This window comes from Thunnus albacares, chromosome 4, assembly GCF_914725855.1.
Source record: "Thunnus albacares chromosome 4, fThuAlb1.1, whole genome shotgun sequence".
In the NCBI taxonomy this organism is placed as follows: domain Eukaryota; kingdom Metazoa; phylum Chordata; class Actinopteri; order Scombriformes; family Scombridae; genus Thunnus; species Thunnus albacares.
The window spans coordinates 475,665-495,229 of NC_058109.1; the positions used below are offsets into that span (position 1 = coordinate 475,665).

At 40.9% G+C, this 19,565-nt stretch overlaps 2 protein-coding genes across 3 annotated transcripts in view; both read left to right on the plus strand.

Moving 5' to 3' along the window:
- The first annotated feature begins 652 nt into the window (after nucleotides 1–652).
- On the plus strand, nucleotides 653–3,608 carry LOC122980912 (nuclear factor 7, brain-like). Of its 2 annotated transcripts, none has more exons than XM_044349350.1 (2): nucleotides 653–963; nucleotides 1,947–3,608. In XM_044349350.1, exon 2 carries the CDS (start codon nucleotides 1,964–1,966, stop codon nucleotides 3,353–3,355), a length of 1,392 nt encoding a protein of 463 aa, XP_044205285.1. In that variant the 5' UTR covers nucleotides 653–963; nucleotides 1,947–1,963; the 3' UTR covers nucleotides 3,356–3,608. The 2 variants fall into 2 exon arrangements, with proteins under 2 accessions (XP_044205285.1, XP_044205286.1); XM_044349351.1 differs by lacking the exon at nucleotides 653–963 and adding an exon at nucleotides 1,607–1,837.
- Nucleotides 3,609–18,474: 14,866 nt separating this feature from the next.
- LOC122981346 (nuclear factor 7, ovary-like) overlaps nucleotides 18,475–19,565 on the plus strand; it is a 504,535-nt gene continuing 503,444 nt past the window's right edge. The window contains exon 1 of the mRNA XM_044350037.1: nucleotides 18,475–19,255. The gene's annotated coding sequence lies outside the window, so the exon portion shown is untranslated. The remainder of the gene's footprint in view (nucleotides 19,256–19,565) is intronic.

Genomic DNA, 19,565 nt, shown 5'->3' on the forward strand with positions numbered 1-19,565 from the left:
TAGCTGATGTCATGTTACTGTGAGGTTTTATTAGTGGTGCTACAGTTGTGTTGGTACTTTTGTATCAAATTGTTGCAGAAAAAGGTACCAGAGCAAAAAACTCTCTCTTGAAAATAAAAAGGGAGTCAGAGGTCCAAGCAGCAAAGTGTTTTTTAATGCCGGCAAAAAAGGGGAGCAATCAGCACTTTTACAAAGAACCAAATCGCTCCAAAGGTTTTTCTTTGGGTCATTGTTTTTATGTCCTTGGGTCGGCTTAGGTCACACCTTATCATCCACCCTCCCTAATTTTTGACCAATTATTATGTTACTTTTATCTCCGTCACTCGTTGTTGGTCAAAACTCTTCAAAACAGGTTTTGAGGTGTTTGAGGATATGTACTGGCATATTCAATTCTACCTGATTATATCCAATTTATATATAAGTATTGGGAATCATTTTACACCATTATTGCCAAGTTGTCTTCTGGCCTTTTATTTTTTTATAAGTTATTCTAGTCATTTTACACCCTTATTTCTTGATCTCCTCCAATACAAATTGTATCACACTAGCCCTTATTGCTTATAAACTTATAAAATCAATCTACATAGCTTAATATTGTCTTTAAGCACACCAATGACTTTTAATGAAAATACACCACAGTACCAGTGTTGTCATGTTTTTCATGTCTCTTTAAAAACCAGTAGAATAACAGTGGAGATGAGTTTGGTTTCTTGTGTATTTTTTCCATTTGAGATGCAGACAGCTGACAGAGCTTCATCACATCATCATCATCTTCTCTTTGTGCTCTTCCCATGAAAGTTATGTTGACATGATGATGTGATCTCAAAGCAGCGCGACGGATCGTATTCATCATATTTATCATCTGTTCCTTTAATAAGCTCCACCTCTTACAGGATATCATGTGACACAAAGCGGGAAACAGGTTCTTACTGTTCAGCTTCACTGGAAGGAGGCAGACAGACGGTAAGATTTACCTTCATTACAAAACTGTGATTTAAACTGAGAGAGGACAGTTACAGCAGGAAGCACTGAAGACCTGAAGTAGTGAAATAGTTCAACTTCAACCTGCTGCTGACTGAAAAAACACAAGTCAAAGTGACTGAGAAACTTTCAACAGCAGGAAACACAACTGACTTCCTGTTTGAATGTCTCGTCCGCTGTGTTTTACTTTTAAATGAAACACACTCTGTTTTAGTCTGTACAGGCTGTAAAAGAGGCTTTTTGTGTGTACTGTTGGGTACAGCCTTTATAATCTGATGCTCTGTTGGTTGAGCATGTTTGATAGACAGTGTTTTACTGTTATTGACTTTGTGATGCAGAACGTTGCGAAGTCGTCGCTCGTTTTTCAGTTTGTCTGTTTGTTCTTTTTTTCTTCTTCTAACTTTTCATAAGTCAGTTTTTCTGGGAAAAGATGGCCCACCCAAAATACACTTTCTGCCTACATCACTGCTATGTGAACCTTAAGTTCCTGCACAATAAAAGCTTGTTCTGTACTGTACAGATAGAATCAGATAAAACCTGTTAGTCATTAATCTTTAGAGGAGTTGGTAGGTGTATCTTTGAACTTTTAAATGAAACACACTCTGTTTTACATGTGACGCAACAGCATTTATCAGAAGAGGTCTGACAAAGCTCCGCCCCTCAGCTGACTCATCTGAGACAAAGCAGGAAACAGTTTATTCTTCGTCTCTAAAGAGACACACAGACTGAAAAACAGACGATCAGATTCACCTTCAGACCAAACTAACAGCTTCCTCTGAGTGAGAACAGCTACAGGAGAGAAAAGTGAAAACTAGAACTCTGCTGCTTCAACCTGCTGACTCTCCACACACTGAATGTGAGTTTGACTAAAAACTGGAGTCAAAGTGAAAGTAAATGTCAGTGAGGTTAGTAGAGGAGGGAGGGGAGCCATGACTGACTGTACTTTCTGTCTGCTGTGTTTTCAGCTTCACTCGGAGACAAAATGGCTTCCAGATCAGAGGAGGATCTCTGCTGTCCGGTCTGTCAGGACGTCTTTAGAGATCCTGTTCTTCTGTCATGTAGCCACAGCTTCTGTAAAGACTGTCTGAAGAGCTGGTGGAGAGAGAAACTAACACGTGAGTGTCCAGTTTGTAAGAGAAGATCTTCAAGGGATGAACCACCTGTTAGTCTGGTGTTAAAGAAGCTGTGTGAGTCCTTCTTACAGGACAGAGATCAGAGAGCTTCAGAGGCTCTCTGCAGTCTGCACTCTGAGAAACTCAAACTCTTCTGTCTGGACCATCAGCAGCCAGTGTGTGTCGTCTGCAGAGATTCAGAAAAACACACCAACCACAGATTCAGACCCGTCGATGAAGCTGCACGACAACACAAGAGGAAACTTGAGGAAACTCTGGAGCCTTTAAAGAAGAAGTTAAAGGTTTGTGAAGAAGTTAAAGTGGAGTTTGATCAAACAGCAGAACACATTAAGGTCCAGGCCCGACACACAGAGAGGCAGATTAAGGAGCAGTTTAAGAAGCTTCACCAGTTTCTAGAAGAGGAAGAGGAGGCCAGGATGGCTGCTCTGAGGGAGGAAGAGGAGCAGAAGAGTCAGATGATGAAGGAGAAGATGGAGGCTCTGAGCAGAGAGATAGCAGCTCTTTCACACACAGTCAGAGCCACAGAGGAGGAGCTGAGAGCTGAAGACGTCTCATTCCTGCACAACTACAAGGCTGCAGTGGAAAGAGTCCAGCGCTGCCCCCTGCTGGATGATCCACAGCTGCCCTCAGGAGCTCTGATAGACCAGGCCAAACACCTGGGCAACCTGACCTTCAACATCTGGAACAACATGAAGGAGATGGTCTCCTACACTCCTGTCATTCTGGATCCAAACACTGCTGGTCCAGAACTCATCCTGTCTGAAGATCTGACCAGTGTGAGAAGAGGAGAGAACCAGCAGCTTCCTGATAATCCAGAGAGGTTTAACTCCTGCTCTGTTCTGGGCTCTGAGGGCTTTAACTCAGGGACTCACAGCTGGGATGTCGAGGTTGGAGACAATACATACTGGACACTGGGTGTATTATCAGAGTCTGTCCAGAGGAAGGGATACATAGAGTCTGGATCATGGGAAATATGGTTCTATGAAGGTGAATACAAGACATGGTCACCATCAGCTCCCTCCACTGATCTCCCAGTGAAGAAGAAGCTCGAGAGGATCAGAGTGAATCTGGACTGGAACAGAGGAAATCTGTCGTTCTCTGATCCTGATACTAACACACACATACACACCTTCACACATACTTTCACTGACACACTGTTTCCATACATTTGCACTGAGGATGAACTCCCACTGAAGATTTCCCCACTGAAGGTCTCTGTGACAGTGGAACAGAGCAGTTAGAGACGATGATGATGATGATGATGATGGTTCTTATAATTACTGTCATTTATTTCTTAAAGGGAAAAGTGGCTGAATTTAACCTCTGAAGCTTCTGTCCTGCTGCTGTCTCATTATTCCAAAATATGTTCATGTTGTTTTAGTTGTTTTATTTTCTGATCTTTATAGTTTGTGTCTTCAGCCTTATTTTTAGTTTTTTATTGATACTGTATCATTTTCAATAGTTGTTAATGTTTTCTGATGTCGATGTGGATCCATGAAGATCAGCAGCCAAGAATCAATGACTGTATGTTGAAATTATAGTTTTCAAACGTTAAAGGAAAAACTCACCGCTGTCAATATGAGGATTTCTTTAAACTAGATCACCTGTGTAGTAGAAATGTGCAATTATTTTTGAATTAGGTGCCCTTTGACTATAGAAAACTAAGAACAAATGTGTAGATTATTTATACTGTTCTTAGGGGGGAATCCTACAACAACCAGAATGCATTGCAGACATGACGTCCAATCAGACTGACTCACGATGTGTTTACGTCCAGCAGAGCACCAAAGACAAAGAAAGCAGAGACAAAGTTAGTGAGCAGCAGCATAACATCTCTTTCCTGAGGCTTATTTTCATTTACAAAACGTTTTTCTCTATCGAGTCTGTTTTCAAAGGATCATAAAACAAACAGCACGCTGGAGTCACCTACGTTATGTGGATCAACTTACTGAGTGCTTCCAGTAGTTTGTTTGTGTTAGTGTTATCATAGAGAAAGTCAGCTGATGTTTGTGTGTCAGGCCACACTCTCGTCTGATTACACTGTGCTGTGCTGTGTAATCAGCGCACTGATTCACTGAACTTATTAAAATAAACGTATCTATAATGATGGATCAAGTTTCTCTGTGAGCTCTCTGGTTTCACTGCGGACATACAGAGCTACTGTGGCCGTGTACATACAATCAACAGATCAATCAATAAAAACAAAGCAGTTTTCTACCTGTAAACTCCTGATACAGCCGACTGTAAAAAAAACTATTAATGTCCAGTATTTTGTGTTTAGTTTCTATATGGAATATGGAGGGGGGGGGGGGGGGGGGGGGGCAGAGGAGGACGGGCTCCTGCTGTCCTCCTCAGGATGAGATCTCCTTCATCAATTTAATGTACTTTGTTTTTTTTCATGCTAATCTGTGACACGAGGGATGTGCAGAGATCCCAGTATTTGTATTTGTATTTATATTCCAATAAAAGTGGAAAGAGGCTTAAAAATCCTGTTTTTGTTTTTATGACACTTTTACTTTTAGAAAATTAAAGTGTTACAATAAGTGTTCATGAATAAACTACCTTATGAAGGAGGTCCCCACACCGGGTCTCTAACTGGAGTCTCAGATCAGAGACGACTGCGCTGACTACTGAGATAAAACTTTACTCATCACCTCATTGCAGACAGACCTCTACCTATTTATACACCCATAACACACAGACAGCACAGCCTGTAACATGTAGAAGAACTTCAAAGATAATTATTGATTTGCACTTTTCATTTATTGTCTGTTTTTTACAGCCTGACTTTGTGAAAGGAGAAGAGGAACAACAGGTTATGGAGTCTGTTGGCAGCACTTTGCTTGTGTCAGTAGTTCAGCTTTATCTCTGTAACACATAACAACACATAACTTTAACATATTTGTATGAAACAAATATTCATATAAAACCCACTATTTGTGCTTTGCTGAATAATGTATTTGTATTTGGACTCACCCCTAAAATGTACTTAGATATTTTCCACCTCTGCTCATCGTTACCTCGTCCTGACGATCAGAAACATATTGAACATGTTTATTGTGCATCTCCTGAGCAGCTGCTCCTTCATGCTCCTGCACATTCAGGTCCAGATTCTGAGACATTTCCAGATGTGTTTCAGCTTTTCAGCTGCTGCCTCTGTCTTCTTGTCGCTGTTGACGTGTCTGCTGAAGTCTGCGTCGGAGCAGTGGGAGCTGTGGGAGCAGTTGGTGCAGTGGGAGCTGTGGGTGCAGTGGGAGCTGTGGGTGCAGTGGGTGCTGTGGGAGCAGTGGGAGCAGTGGGTGCAGTGGGTGCAGTGGGAGCAGTGGGAGCAGTGGGAGCAGTGGGAGCAGTTGGTGCAGTGGGAGCAGTGGGTGCAGTGGGAGCTGTGGGTGCAGTGGGTGCTGTGGGAGCAGTGGGAGCAGTGGGTGCAGTGGGTGCAGTGGGAGCAGTGGGAGCAGTGGGAGCAGTGGGAGCAGTTGGTGCAGTGGGAGCAGTGGGTGCAGTGGGAGCAGTGGGAGCAGTGGGTGCAGTGGGTGCAGTGGGAGCAGTGGGAGCAGTGGGAGCAGTGGGAGCAGTGGGAGCAGTTGGTGCAGTGGGAGCTGTGGGTGCAGTGGGAGCTGTGGGTGCAGTGGGAGCTGTGGGAGCAGTGGGAGCTGTGGGAGCAGTGGGAGCAGTGGGTGCAGTGGGTGCAGTGGGAGCAGTGGGAGCAGTTGGTGCAGTGGGAGCAGTGGGTGCAGTGGGAGCAGTGGGAGCAGTGGGAGCAGTGGGAGCAGTGGGAGCAGTGGGTGCAGTGGGAGCAGTGGGAGCAGTGGGTGCAGTGGGAGCAGTGGGAGCAGTGGGAGCAGTGGGAGCAGTGGGAGCAGTTGGTGCAGTGGGAGCAGTGGGTGCAGTGGGAGCAGTGGGAGCAGTGGGAGCAGTGGGAGCAGTGGGAGCAGTGGGTGCAGTGGGAGCAGTGGGAGCAGTGGGTGCAGTGGGAGCAGTGGGTGCAGTGGGAGCAGTGGGAGCAGTGGGTGCAGTGGGAGCAGTGGGAGCAGTGGGAGCAGTGGGAGCTGTGGGTGCAGTGGGTGCTGTGGGAGCAGTGGGAGCAGTGGGTGCAGTGGGTGCAGTGGGAGCTGTGGGTGCAGTGGGTGCTGTGGGAGCAGTGGGTGCTGTGGGAGCAGTGGGAGCAGTGGGTGCAGTGGGAGCAGTGGGAGCAGTGGGAGCAGTGGGAGCAGTGGGTGCAGTGGGAGCTGTGGGAGCAGTGGGAGCAGTGGGAGCAGTGGGTGCAGTGGGAGCAGTGGGTGCAGTGGGAGCAGTGGGAGCAGTGGGTGCAGTGGGAGCAGTGGGAGCAGTGGGTGCAGTGGGAGCAGTGGGTGCAGTGGGAGCAGTGGGAGCAGTGGGTGCAGTGAGTTTGTTTCTAATAAAACATATTTACTGTTTAGTCATATGACATCATCATGACATCATTTCCAGGAGCTGCTGTCCAGGTGAGGTTTTACTAAAGGGCTCCTTACACTGTTCAGTAGACACAGCTGGTGTTCCTGAGAGGACCGGCAGCTGCTCATCTGGGAGATTTGACAGACTTGCAGATGTAAAGTGGAGGAAGCTGCTGCTGATTATAATCATCATTATTATAATTATTTCTATTATCTCGTTACATAAATGGAAAAAGTTCTGCAGACGTCTTGTAAAATAAACTTCAGTCACAATCAGAGCAGACATGATGGACTCTCTGCAGCTTCAAGTCTCTGCATGCTGAGCTTCACTTCATCGTTTGATGTTACACCGAAACAACAGAGTGAACACACTCCTGCATGTGCACGCCCTAATTAAAGCACACACACACACACACACACACACACACACACACACACTGATGAAACCACAACAAACAGCTTCCTGCTGCAGGAAGACAGACAGACGGAGAGATTAGGACAAACATCTGATTTATACACAACTGGACAGCAGAGTGGAAGCAGAGACACAAACAGACTGAACATCAACCGACAGACACATAATCTGATTACAGTTATTTCCTGATCGATCACCTGCAGGGATCAATGTCTTCAAAACTCTTCACACAGTCGACACAACAGCAACAGTTCAGGATCAAACTGTGACACATTTGCATAGTTTTCACACAGAAAGCGTTCAGTGACTACAGCCTTCAAATGTCCTCAATACGTTTCTCACTCAAACACAAACAAGCAACAAACTCCTCACTTCCAAACAGTTTATGTTCAAACACTAACATGTATTCATACGGATCAGAACCACACTGAAATACATCTATATTCAACCAAAAACATGATGAAAGCTTCCTGCTGCATTTCTATGACTCGTTCCTGTAGATACACTGTAGTACGTTCTATAGAGAGCTACACATCTGACTGTATTTACACTATATACACATTTATACACTATCAACCATTAAACTACATATAAACACAATATACACATTTATACACTATCAACCATTAAACTACATAAACACAATATACACATTTATACACTATCAACCATTAAACTACATAAACACAATATACACATTTATACACTATCAACCATTAAACTACATAAACACAATATACACATTTATACACTATCAACCACTAAACTACATAAACACAATATACACATTTATACACTATCAACCATTAAACTACATAAACACTATATACACATTTATACACTATCAACCATTAAACTACATATAAACACAATATACACATTTATACACTATCAACCATTAAACTACATATAAACACAATATACAGCTGAACAACAGGAAGAAGAATTTCATGTACAGATATTAAAAAGGCATAAAAAATAAACATCATGGACAACAGAACAGAAATAAAACCAGTCAGAGTTTTACAGGTAAACTATCAGACATGTACAGTTTGGGGAAAAGCAGTATTGCATTAGTGTGCGATATTTTCATTCAAATATAGACAACAGGAAAACGTATGTATTTAATGTATTTAATTTTTTCTAACTGCAGGTTTTGCATAACATCTTTCCTAAAGGCAGAGCGGGTTGGAGCCTCCGCTTGCTTCCAGTTTAGTGACATCAGTCGGTGCCAGCAGGGTTACAAATGATATCATGTTGTATTGAAAGCTGGTTAGAACCACATCAGATCCTTTGACTCCAAAGACGGCTGCCGATGGATCAACAGGTATTTCTAAGATGTCCGATAGTCACATGTGGGCTGGAGACTGTCCACATCGCTCGCATGCAGGATTTACAGGGTTTCACTCTGGGAAAGTGGTCTCAGACTGTATATTTGAGCTTTTTCTGTGATAAGTGTAATCAGTGTAATACTTTAAACTGCAACAGCTGATGTGCAGCGCAGATTGAAGAGGAACGTAGCAGCATCTTTGTCCATAGTTCTTCTGTTATAACTACTCCAGATCATTTTACCCAGCCTGCAATCTAAATATGAAAGTGTGTCATAAATAATGGAAGTGCCTCCTTTAATCAAAGGATTTGACACAAATATTGATGCCATTAAACTATTTGGAATGTTGTGTTTGTTTGACAAAGTTGTGCAATTGTAAATATCTGAAGAAATGTGTTTGAGGCAGATTAAATATAGTTTATCACTGTTTAAATGATGGAAATATACCATCAATAAAGAGACCTTTGACGCCTTTTCTGTGCCACATCTGAAACACTGCATCAGGGAGAGACGGAGGACATGAAAGCCACTCAGCATTTGAGCTTCAGACGGTTCTCCTGAACGCTCAACACTCTCTAAAGAAGAGATTTGAGACACAACTCGTCTCCTCTCTCTCTCGTCACTTGGTCACCTCTCTCCTGACGTGTTGTCTGACTTTAACCTGACCGAATATTTGATTTTGAGTTAAAATGAGGCTCCAGACGTTCAGTCAGCTGCTCAGTTCAGATGTTCTCAGACTGCAGGGATGCGTCACTCTGTCTTCTGAAGATGAAACCAGGAAGAGGCCTCCTGTTTTGCAGATTGCTGTCCGTATGAATACGTGTTAGTGTTGGAACAGAAACTGTTTGGAAGTGAGGACGTAAACATGTCAAATGTTTTGTTGCTTGTTTGTGTTTGAGTGAGAAACGTATTGAGGACATTTGAAGGCTGTAGTCACTGAACGCTTTCTGTGTGAAAACTATGCAAATGTGTCACAGTTTGATCCTGAACTGTTGCTGTTGAAGAGTTTGAACATGTGGACTCAGTATTGATCCCTGCAGGGAACCGATCAGAGAAAATCTGGAGCAGTGCTTCTCCTCAGAAATCATTTCAGAGTCTGATCACGACTTTCTCTGCATGGAGAAATCAATAAAACTGGAAAACAGCAGTAAGATTGTTCAAAACCTGTTTGATATTTTTACATAAAACCTGTTTCCAGTTTTTTATATACATGTATAGATGCATGTGCACAGAAAGAGGTATTTAGAAGCAGCAGTACTTGTGAGCTGTAACTCGGTCCGCAGTCTTCCAGGAGTTTATATACGCATCCACGTATACAGGTTTAACACATGTATACAACCAACATCTGTACTTCTACTTCAACCTGTCAGCAGCTTTCATGTTTAACTTTCTTACATCTGCTCATCCCGCACGCTGTTAAAAATATAACATATAATATAATATGTACATTAAAACCAAAGCAGCTTAAATCTCTGCTGTTCCCATCAAGACGGAAGGAGCATAAACACTAGTGGACTCATACAAAGTCTGTTTGCATTGGGGTTATAGATTCAATCTATTTATTCCAAATTTGGTAAAATTTATGTTTTTGGCTCAACTTTTCCATTTTAAATATTTATTCCACACCAATCTTCCAAAGGTTGTTCTGGATTCCTTCCTCTGGTCCAAAACCAACACGCGGTCCAGATAAAGAGTCTCTGAGTTCAGGAGTATCTGAGTCTTAAATACTGTGCTTAATGTTCTGTGAATGTTATTCCAATATCAGCTCAGTTTGGGACAGTCCCAGAATATAAATACATCGTCTCCAACACATCAAACTCGTATTCTTGTATTTTTCCTGGTTCCTTCAAAGATTTTTCTCTCCAATTCATGAAGTTGGTTGAGGACCATTGAAAACTGCAAATTTCCTCCCCAAGCCTCCTCATGAAGCCCCATTCCTGCTTCTTTCCCCACTTTTCTTTAATGTACAAGGTGTTTTCATTTTAAGCATTAGAGAGCATCGTACATCTACAGATGGACTAATTTGGTTTTGAACTGAAGGCTGAAAAGTCTGTAGGTCTGCACTTCTGACTGAGATAATGTCGTCCTTTGAGGTTTCTGAAAGTCATCTGATCCAGGCCATGTTTTTCCTGCAAAGACTGAAAACTCTGTAAGGCACTTTTTATTATTTAATACACATAACACACACAACAATATGATGACATGACATTATAAGAAAGTAAATCAAAATAAAAAAGTCAAAATAAAATTAATAGGATCCCTTCAAATAATCAGATTGACAGAACCAGTACATTTAGAAACTACAAATATACATGACAGGCAGAGCGTATTAAGAGTTTTATATAGTCTCACTCTTCACTAGAGCACATTTGTTCCCCTTTCATATTGTCTTGTGCTGCTTTGTGATGGTTTGCAGAATTATTCTTTCCAAGAGAAAGTGGCTTTGCAATGTGTTTTTAAAGAAACTTAGATTCAAGTTTATGATTGAGCTTTTAATATAAATATTTTACCAAACAGAATAGTTGTGTTTATTATCTGGGGACAGTTTTCATCCAGAACCTCCAACATAATGTTTAATGTCGAGTGGTCTTAGCCAGTGTGGTGCATGTGTGTGTAAACGACAGATATGTTGTAAGTCTTTTTCTTATCCAGGATTCAAATCTGAAATTCTGTATCGTAAAATTATAGAGACACCATCTGAACATGTTGTGGATTCCACATGACTTAACCACCTTCTGCCATATTTTTAACGTAAGATTTATCCAGGGGTCTTTATTAGGGATGCACGATATTATCGGTATCGGCCGATAAAAGCTCTAAAATGAAATATCGGCATTGGTGAATTCTGCCGATAATGAGAGGCCGATATGTTGCCTTCTCCTCCGCCGCCTGACTGTGCTTCCCTCGACGGACTGTTTCACCCTGACGGTCCCGATCAGCTGCTTCTTCCCACTTTAACCTGAATAACAAACCAGGACTCAGTGCTCCGGTTGGATCCACATGGAGAGCCGAGGCTAACGTTAGCTGGGAGGCTAGCGGAGCGTTAGCCGCAGCATGAACGGAGGGAAGCACAGCCAGCTAGCCTCTGCTAGCAGCAGCAGGTCTGATGGGCGGCTGAGTGAAGTGCAGCCTGCGGAGGAAACACCGGGACCGTCAGGGTGAAACAGTCCATCGAGGAGCTGCTGTGTTCGGCTGCACAGATAGGAAACACCTCGGCTGACAGGATGTACCACTCTGCTTGGAAAAAAAAATCTTCTTCTTTTTGGTTTATAACAGCGGTTGGCAACCAGCGTATTAGGTGCATTACCGCCACCTTCTGCTCCAGAGTGTGGACCAGAGATTAAATCCTACACATTAATCCTGTCTGTCTAATAAACTCAATGAAAACTCTACTGCTGCTCCCACTTGGCAGGTTCATTAAAGTTTTAATGCTGAGCTCCTGAACTCCAGTCTTCCTCAGTTCTTCCTTCATATATTGTCTTTATTGATCATAATTAATACAATCTATGCTTGCATGTATAATAGTCTCCTCAGCCAGCTGGAAAAACATATGAGCATATATCAGTATCGGCCACAATGAGTTGGAAATATCAGATATCGGATATCAGCAAAAAATCTAATATCGTGCATCCCTACTCTTTATCTCTTCCAACTGCACCAATATAGCAAAGGAGTTAGCTGTGAAGCATAGAAATAGTTTCTTAGACAAGAAAGTGCCATTCCTTCTCTTTCTTTTTGTAAGACATTAAATCAGACTCTCGGTTTCTTTCCTCGCCAGATAAACTGAGAAATCCATTTGTGCCATTCCCTGAATTGATTGTCATTTACTCCACTGGCAGAGTCTGAAAAATGTAAAGTAGTCAAAGGAAATGTTCATATTCACTGCACTTATCCTTTAATTCAGACTTAGAAAGGAGATAAGATATCTTTATCTCTGATGGCCCATAATTTGCTTGTAATCATTTTGAAAGGTTTATTCCTGAATACAGTATTTAAATGCTTCAACTTCCCACTGGAGGTTGTATTTGTCCTGCAGGTTCTTTGGGGCAGTATAGTTTTAGAGTAATAACTTGTGTTTTCGATATGTTGAGCTTATTGCATGATAGTTTCCCCAAATCAGCCAGCAGGTCCATCAATCCCATAAGTGATTTTTCTGGCTCCTCCAAATAAACCAGAATGTCATCAGCGAATAGTGTTACCTGCTGTTGGATCCCTGCTACCTTAATGCCTTTGACAGCTTCACTCTGTCTTATTAGTCGGCCTGAGGGTTCCATAAATAAAGAAGAAAGAGAGGAGAGGGGAAACTGTGCATCCCTGTCTTGTTCCTCTCTCCAAAACAAGAGTCAGAAAGGTCATTGTCAATCTTTATCCAAGCTGTAGGCCTGTCATATAAGGTCTGAGTTACTCTAATAAATTTATCTGGAAAGGCGAAATTCCCCACAATTTTATACAAAAACACCCATCCAACTGAATCAAAGGCTTTCTCTGCATCTAATCCCACTGTCATTGACTTGATTTTGTCCTTAGTTGTGTTTTCTAGTAGATGTAACGTTCTTACGTTGTCCAGAATTCATCTTCGTTGGATAAATCCAGTCTGATCTAAATGGATGAGGTCAGGTTAGAGTTTTTCTAATCTGAGAGCCAAGATAGATGTAAATAACTTGTAATCCAGATTGAGAACACTGACAGGTCAAATTTCTCCTTTCTGTAAATCCTGTTAAACGTTTTAAGTAATAATGGAGATAATTTCTTTAAAGACTTGTACCAAAACCATCCGAGCCTGCTGACTGTCTGACCTTTAATAAAGAGATTCAGTTCTTTGGTGGACACTCGTTGTACTAGATGTTCACTTTGTGAGCTTGTGAGTAATTCTACTCACAAGGGGGTGGGGGGGGGGGGGGGGGGGGGGTCAGAATATAGCGCACATTAAAATGTTTCAAAACTCTTGAATTTTTCTTTTTTTTTTTTTCAACCATTTTTTGTTTTTGGTTTCTTTATTTTATAAATTGTATTTTCCACTTGTTGTTTGTGTAACTTGTATGTTAGAAATTTAACTGATTTGCTTCCTACTTCATAATTCTTTTGTTTCAGGAAAAGAAACCTTTTCTGGGTTTCCATTAAATATATATCATCAATTTCACTCTGTAGTTTTTACTTCAAGTTTCAAATTGGAGTTTATTTTATTAGAGTCAGCAAATTGTAGTTGTTTTAATTTCCCCTGAAGATCTGCCAATCTTTGCCCTTTAAGTTTCTTCATATATGTAGTGATGGAAAACATTTTCCTTCTGATTACTGGTGATACTTCCCCAGAATCACTAAGGTCTAGATCATCTTTGATGTTTGAATCATTGAGTATATTTGAATTTAGTTTCCATAGTTTGCTTGTTTTTCTTTCTAGAGTTAGAGACAGAAACTGAGCTGTGGTCAGTAACAGTCGCTTATCTTGAATCTATCTGTGCTGAATATAAAGAAGAAGCCTTGAATAAACTGAATGTGGGTAATAATTTATTATTATTATTTGCTCCTGATGAATCTAGTGAAGGGTTTATCCTACTCTGTATGTCCTCATGTTTTTCCTCCTTGATCTGTTAGCTTCGCCTGGAGCTGCTCTTGTAGTTTTAGCCTTTCTGCTACTGCCTCTTCTCCTCATTCCCTACAATCCTCGCTTCAGCATCATCTAACCTCGAATTAGTTTTACTTCTTTTAATGTCTTCAAGCTGTTTGTTGTTGTCTTGCCTGAAATGATGCATCTCTCTGAGGATCAGTCAGGTTCTGCTGCTGTTCTGGCTAACGGTGGGAGAGCTAGCAACCTCGTGTTGCGTTCCCTCGTTGTTTTTATCGATATTCTGAGCAGACTTTTTACTCTTATGTTTAGACGCCATCCTCACCCCCTTACTATATACTATAAACTTACTATATGTAGTAAAAGTAAACCAATACTTCTATTATTCTGACTTTGAGGCAGATTTCTTTCACTTTTGTTGAAAGACTTTATCTAACGCTGACGTCCTCAGGTAAACATTTTCTATTTTTGATGAAATAATTGAATACGTGGATGATACACAGACTCATATCAAAGCTGTTTATGTTATTGGCCGACATATAACAGTATTGAATTTTTTAAATTCCCAAATAAACAGCGCTGCAGAGTAACTACGTACATTCACTCAACTACTGACTTATGTTATATTATCCATTGTGTCAAATCTTCATCTGAAAAGTAACTAAAGCTGTCAAATAAATGTAGTGGAGTAGAAAGTACAATATTTCCCTCTGAAATGTAGAAAGTAGCATCACATGGAAATACTCAAGTAAAGTACAAGTACCTCAAAACTGTACTTAAATACAGTACTTGAGAAAAAGTACAGATGCAGTCATACTGTATTGAAACAAATAATGTAAATGTACCACAGAGGAAGAAATGTGTTAAGATGCCCACTCATAACGAGGATAAAAATAATATGTGTAGGACAACTAAATCATTTTTATTTGTTTCCCAAAACACAAGATGACGTCCTAAAATGTCCTCAACTCAAAGATATTCAGTTTACTGTCAGAGAGACTAAAGAAACCAGAAAATGTTCACAATTAAGAATTAATTATCAGAATAATTGACAATTAAATATTTGGCAACTAATCTATTGATGGACTAATAGTTGCAGATCTAAATATTTGCGCTGGTGACTTCAACTCCTGTTACATATTTGTCAGTATAAGTCAGAGATTTAAACAAAAGAGAGCCGGATGATAAACGAGACTGTCCTCCCGAGAAAAACAACAAAATCAGTCATTTCAGCAAAAGGCCCCCAAACTACATCTGTTTATGTTTAAGTGACAGCGCCCTCTAACAGCCGTAGGAATTATACGACGGGAGCCAAAAGGAGGAAACATTTATATCTAACAGTGATTTATAACAGTTTTGGAAGGCGTAGGCAGATGATGGAGGCGTCAGATCAGAGAACTCCTGCGGTTCACGGACCAACAGAGCATTTTGTTGTTTTTAATTTGAAGGACTCGACTGAAATAAGAATGAAGGATGCCCGGAGCCGATCCACAGGATCAATAACACTACATTTAAGTTAACTGTCTGACAGCCAGCAGCGGTAAGATAGCGGCGGCGACCATGAGCTGCAACTCTGAGCTTTGAACCGGCTCCGACACAAACCACTGAGTGACATCACAGCTCACTATGTCCATACTGTTAGGGTGGTGAACACAGACCATGAACACAGGAAAAAAAAAAAACTCGGAACATACACAGCACGAAAGCAGACAGCTTGACAAGGACCAAACTGAAAAATGGACAATAAATACACAGGGTGTGATTGCAAACCAGACACAGGTGGAACACATGAGGTAATCAAGCACAGGAAGTAAAGGTGACAAGACACAAGGTAAAGCTAAAGTAAACAGACAACAGGTGACAGACTGGGAGCAGATAAACTGGGGAAGACACTGGGAGCAGGGCTGAGCTAACCAGGAAGATGCAGGGCAGGTGAGAGGAGGTGCACAGGAGGAAACATAAATGCAACACTGAAAACTCAAGAAAACAAAATACACAAAGAGTCCAAAAAACACAGAAAAAGTCCCGGTTGGACGTGACACATCTATATATATATATATAGGCTATGCATGAAACAGACCAGAAGTTGAGTGCAGTTTAATAAAAGTTACACTTAAATAAAATATCATACATATACAATTTTATATAATGACAGTATTGCACCAGAATTAATGCACCAGAACATCTGGAAACAGCCTTGCACATTTAATAATCACCTTAGACAAATACTCACATACAGATAATAAAAAGTAACTCACACATGCTAAAAACACACACACATACACTTCTTAAGTCACCTACACACATGAATAAGTAAGTAAGCCCACACACACACACACACACACACGTACATACATACTGTACACATCTCGAGCCTCAAGCCGGGATCATCTTGACATTCTCTGTGAGCACAGCCGGTTGTTGTGTGTGTGGTATGTTTGTAATATCAGCAGCTCAGAGAATGTTCAGGGAATGTTCGGTGCTAATCTAAATTAGATTGGGGCGGATTAGGGAGGCTGAGAGAAGGGGAGGCAGCGTGCTCATCATTCCCTGGCAGGGTCTTCTTCAGTCGTGCAGACACACACCGCAAGGCCGCGAGATAGAAGAAGAGAAAATGTTATCACAAAAGTTCAGTTCGCTTAGGTTACATGTATGTACGTGTGGGGGGCGTTAATGGGTATTTAATAAATAACCTAAAGAAGGAGCGAGCTGATCCAAACTTCTCCTCGAGCGAGACTTGATTATATACAATAACAAACAGACAGGACCAAGTGAAAGGTATATTAAAACGTTTTATCTCTCTGTATGGTCCTTTCCATAATGTTTTAAGACATTTATAATAACAGTCTGAGCCTGTCAGTGGCAACAACAAGCACTTTTAGTGGACGTACATTTATAGCTCCGAAGGATCACATGGCTGCAGCGCTCTCACTCAATACTGGACCAGTTTCAAAAAGTGTCCCCATTAGTCACTAAGACGCAAGATGGTGGGAAAATGAGGTCCAGGTTGAAAAATACCGAAGTTTCCCTTTAAATAAAAGTACCAATATAGCAATGCAAAAATACTCCATTACAGTAAAAGTACTGCATGCAAAAAACAGTAAAAGTATATTATTATATATGACATCATTAGATTATTAATAGTGAAGCATCAGTGTTAGAGCAGCATGTTACTGTTGTAGCTGCTGGAGGTGGAGCTAGTTTACACTACTTTATATACAGTTAGCTAGTTTAGTCCAGTGGTTCCCAACCTAGGGGTCGAGGCCCCTCCAAAGGGTCAGCAGATAAATCTGAGGGGTGGTGAGATGATTAATGGGAGAGGAAAGAAGAAAAAACAAAGTTCTGATACACAAATCTGTTTTCAGTTTTTGGACTTTTTCTCTAATCTTTGATTTTTGCTGAAATATTGGATCATTTGAACATTTATTGAAATGAAAGCATGTGAGAAGTTTAGAGGGAAAAATCACTATTTGGTGGAGCTGTTAACAACTCATAGACATGTGAAATGTGACCCTGACTACACACTGCTTTTTGTAAGACGTCAAAAGACAAAAAGGTTGGAAACCACTGGTTTCATCTTTAACAATGTGTTGTATTTTAAAAGCTTGTTATATTATCCATTGTGTCAAATCTTCATCTGAAAAGTAACTAAAGCTGTCAAATAAATGTAGTGGAGTAGAAAGTACAATATTTCCCTCTGAAATGTAGAAAGTAGCATCACATGGAAATACTCAAGTAAAGTACAAGTAAATCAACATTATATTTAAGTACAGTAATGAGTATGTGTACTAGGGATGTGGGTCAACAAAAACCAACCATCCAGAATCATTTGGTCATGAAAAATGAATGGGAAGTGTTTTTGGTGGTGCCTCATGATTCTGGGGGGGGGGGGGGGGGGGTCGCTCTGCTGTCACTACATCACAGTCTGACAGTTGACTAACGACAGCAGAGTGACCGTCACATTACTGCTGATGGATCACCAACCCGCCTGTCCATCTCACGCTGCATCTGAGCCTCGTTCATGAACAAGACGTTGAGGTTCCTGAACTCCCGACACAAAGGAACAGTTTTCCAGAAGATAAGCAGACGTGTCAGCGCAGTCGTCTCTGATCTGAGACTCCAGTTAGAGACCCGGTGTGGGGACCTCCTTCATAAGGTAGTTTATTCATGAACACTGATTGTAACACTTTCATTTTCTAAAAGTAAAAGTGTCATAAAAACAAAAACAGGATTTTTAAGCCTCTTTACACTTTTATTGGAATACAAATACAAATACTGGGATCTCTGCACATCCCTCGTACATTTACTCAACTTCTGTACTGATGCTACTTTATAAATATTACAGATGAAACCGGACCGGGTCTCTAACTGGAGTCTCAGATCAGAGACGACTGCGCTGACTACTGAGCTAAAACTTTACTCATCACCTCATTGCAGACAGACCTCTACCTATTTATACACCCATAACACACAGACAGCACAGCCTGTAACATGTAGAAGAACTTCAAAGATAATTATTGATTTGCACTTTTCATTTATTGTCTGTTTTTTACAGCCTGACTTTGTGAAAGGAGAAGAGGAACAACAGGTTATGGAGTCTGTTGGCAGCACTTTGCTTGTGTCAGTAGTTCAGCTTTATCTCTGTAACACATAACAACACATAACTTTAACATATTTGTATGAAACAAATCGGGCCTTAAAAATCATTGTATAAGAAATAAAACACTTACATGAGGCAGAATTTGTTGTTATTAATATCGACAGATATCATCAGACTTCTGACAGATCCGTGATGGACTGAATAAGAATATAAAACCATAACAATGTAAAGTTTGAGAAAATCAGCTGCAAAGTTTTTTCTCAGTTTACTTTTTGAAATGATCTGAAACCCATTAGATCATTTTCAGAGTCATTTCATTTAAATATCCAAAACATATCAGTGCTTTTTATTGATCTTATTTATTGTTGTTGGCTCTCTTGTTTATTTGTATTTCACTTTGATTCACTGTTTTTATCTTTGAGCAGCTTTTGTTTAATATATAGCTGATGTCATGTTACTGTGAGGTTTTATTAGTGGTGCTACAGTTGTGTTGGTACCAGTGTTGTCATGTTTTTCATGTCTCTTTAAAAACCAGTAGAATAACAGTGGAGATGAGTTTGGTTTCTTGTGTATTTTTTCCATTTGAGATGCAGACAGCTGACAGAGCTTCATCACATCATCATCATCTTCTCTTTGTGCTCTTCCCATGAAAGTTATGTTGACATGATGATGTGATCTCAAAGCAGCGCGACGGATCGTATTCATCATATTTATCATCTGTTCCTTTAATAAGCTCCACCTCTTACAGGATATCATGTGACACAAAGCGGGAAACAGGTTCTTACTGTTCAGCTTCACTGGAAGGAGGCAGACAGACGGTAAGATTTACCTTCATTACAAAACTGTGATTTAAACTGAGAGAGGACAGTTACAGCAGGAAGCACTGAAGACCTGAAGTAGTGAAATAGTTCAACTTCAACCTGCTGCTGACTGAAAAAACACGAGTCAAGGTGACTGAGAAACTTTCAACAGCAGGAAACACAACTGACTTCCTGTTTGAACGTCTCGTCCGCTGTGTTTTACTTTTAAATGAAACACACTCTGTTTTAGTCTGTACAGGCTGTAAAAGAGGCTTTTTGTGTGTACTGTTGGGTACAGCCTTTATAATCTGATGCTCTGTTGGTTGAG

Coding starts and splice junctions, on each gene's coding strand:
- LOC122980912 (XM_044349350.1), top strand. CDS start 1,964: ATGGCTTCCAGATCAGAGGAGGATCTCTGCTGTCCGGTCTGTCAGGAC.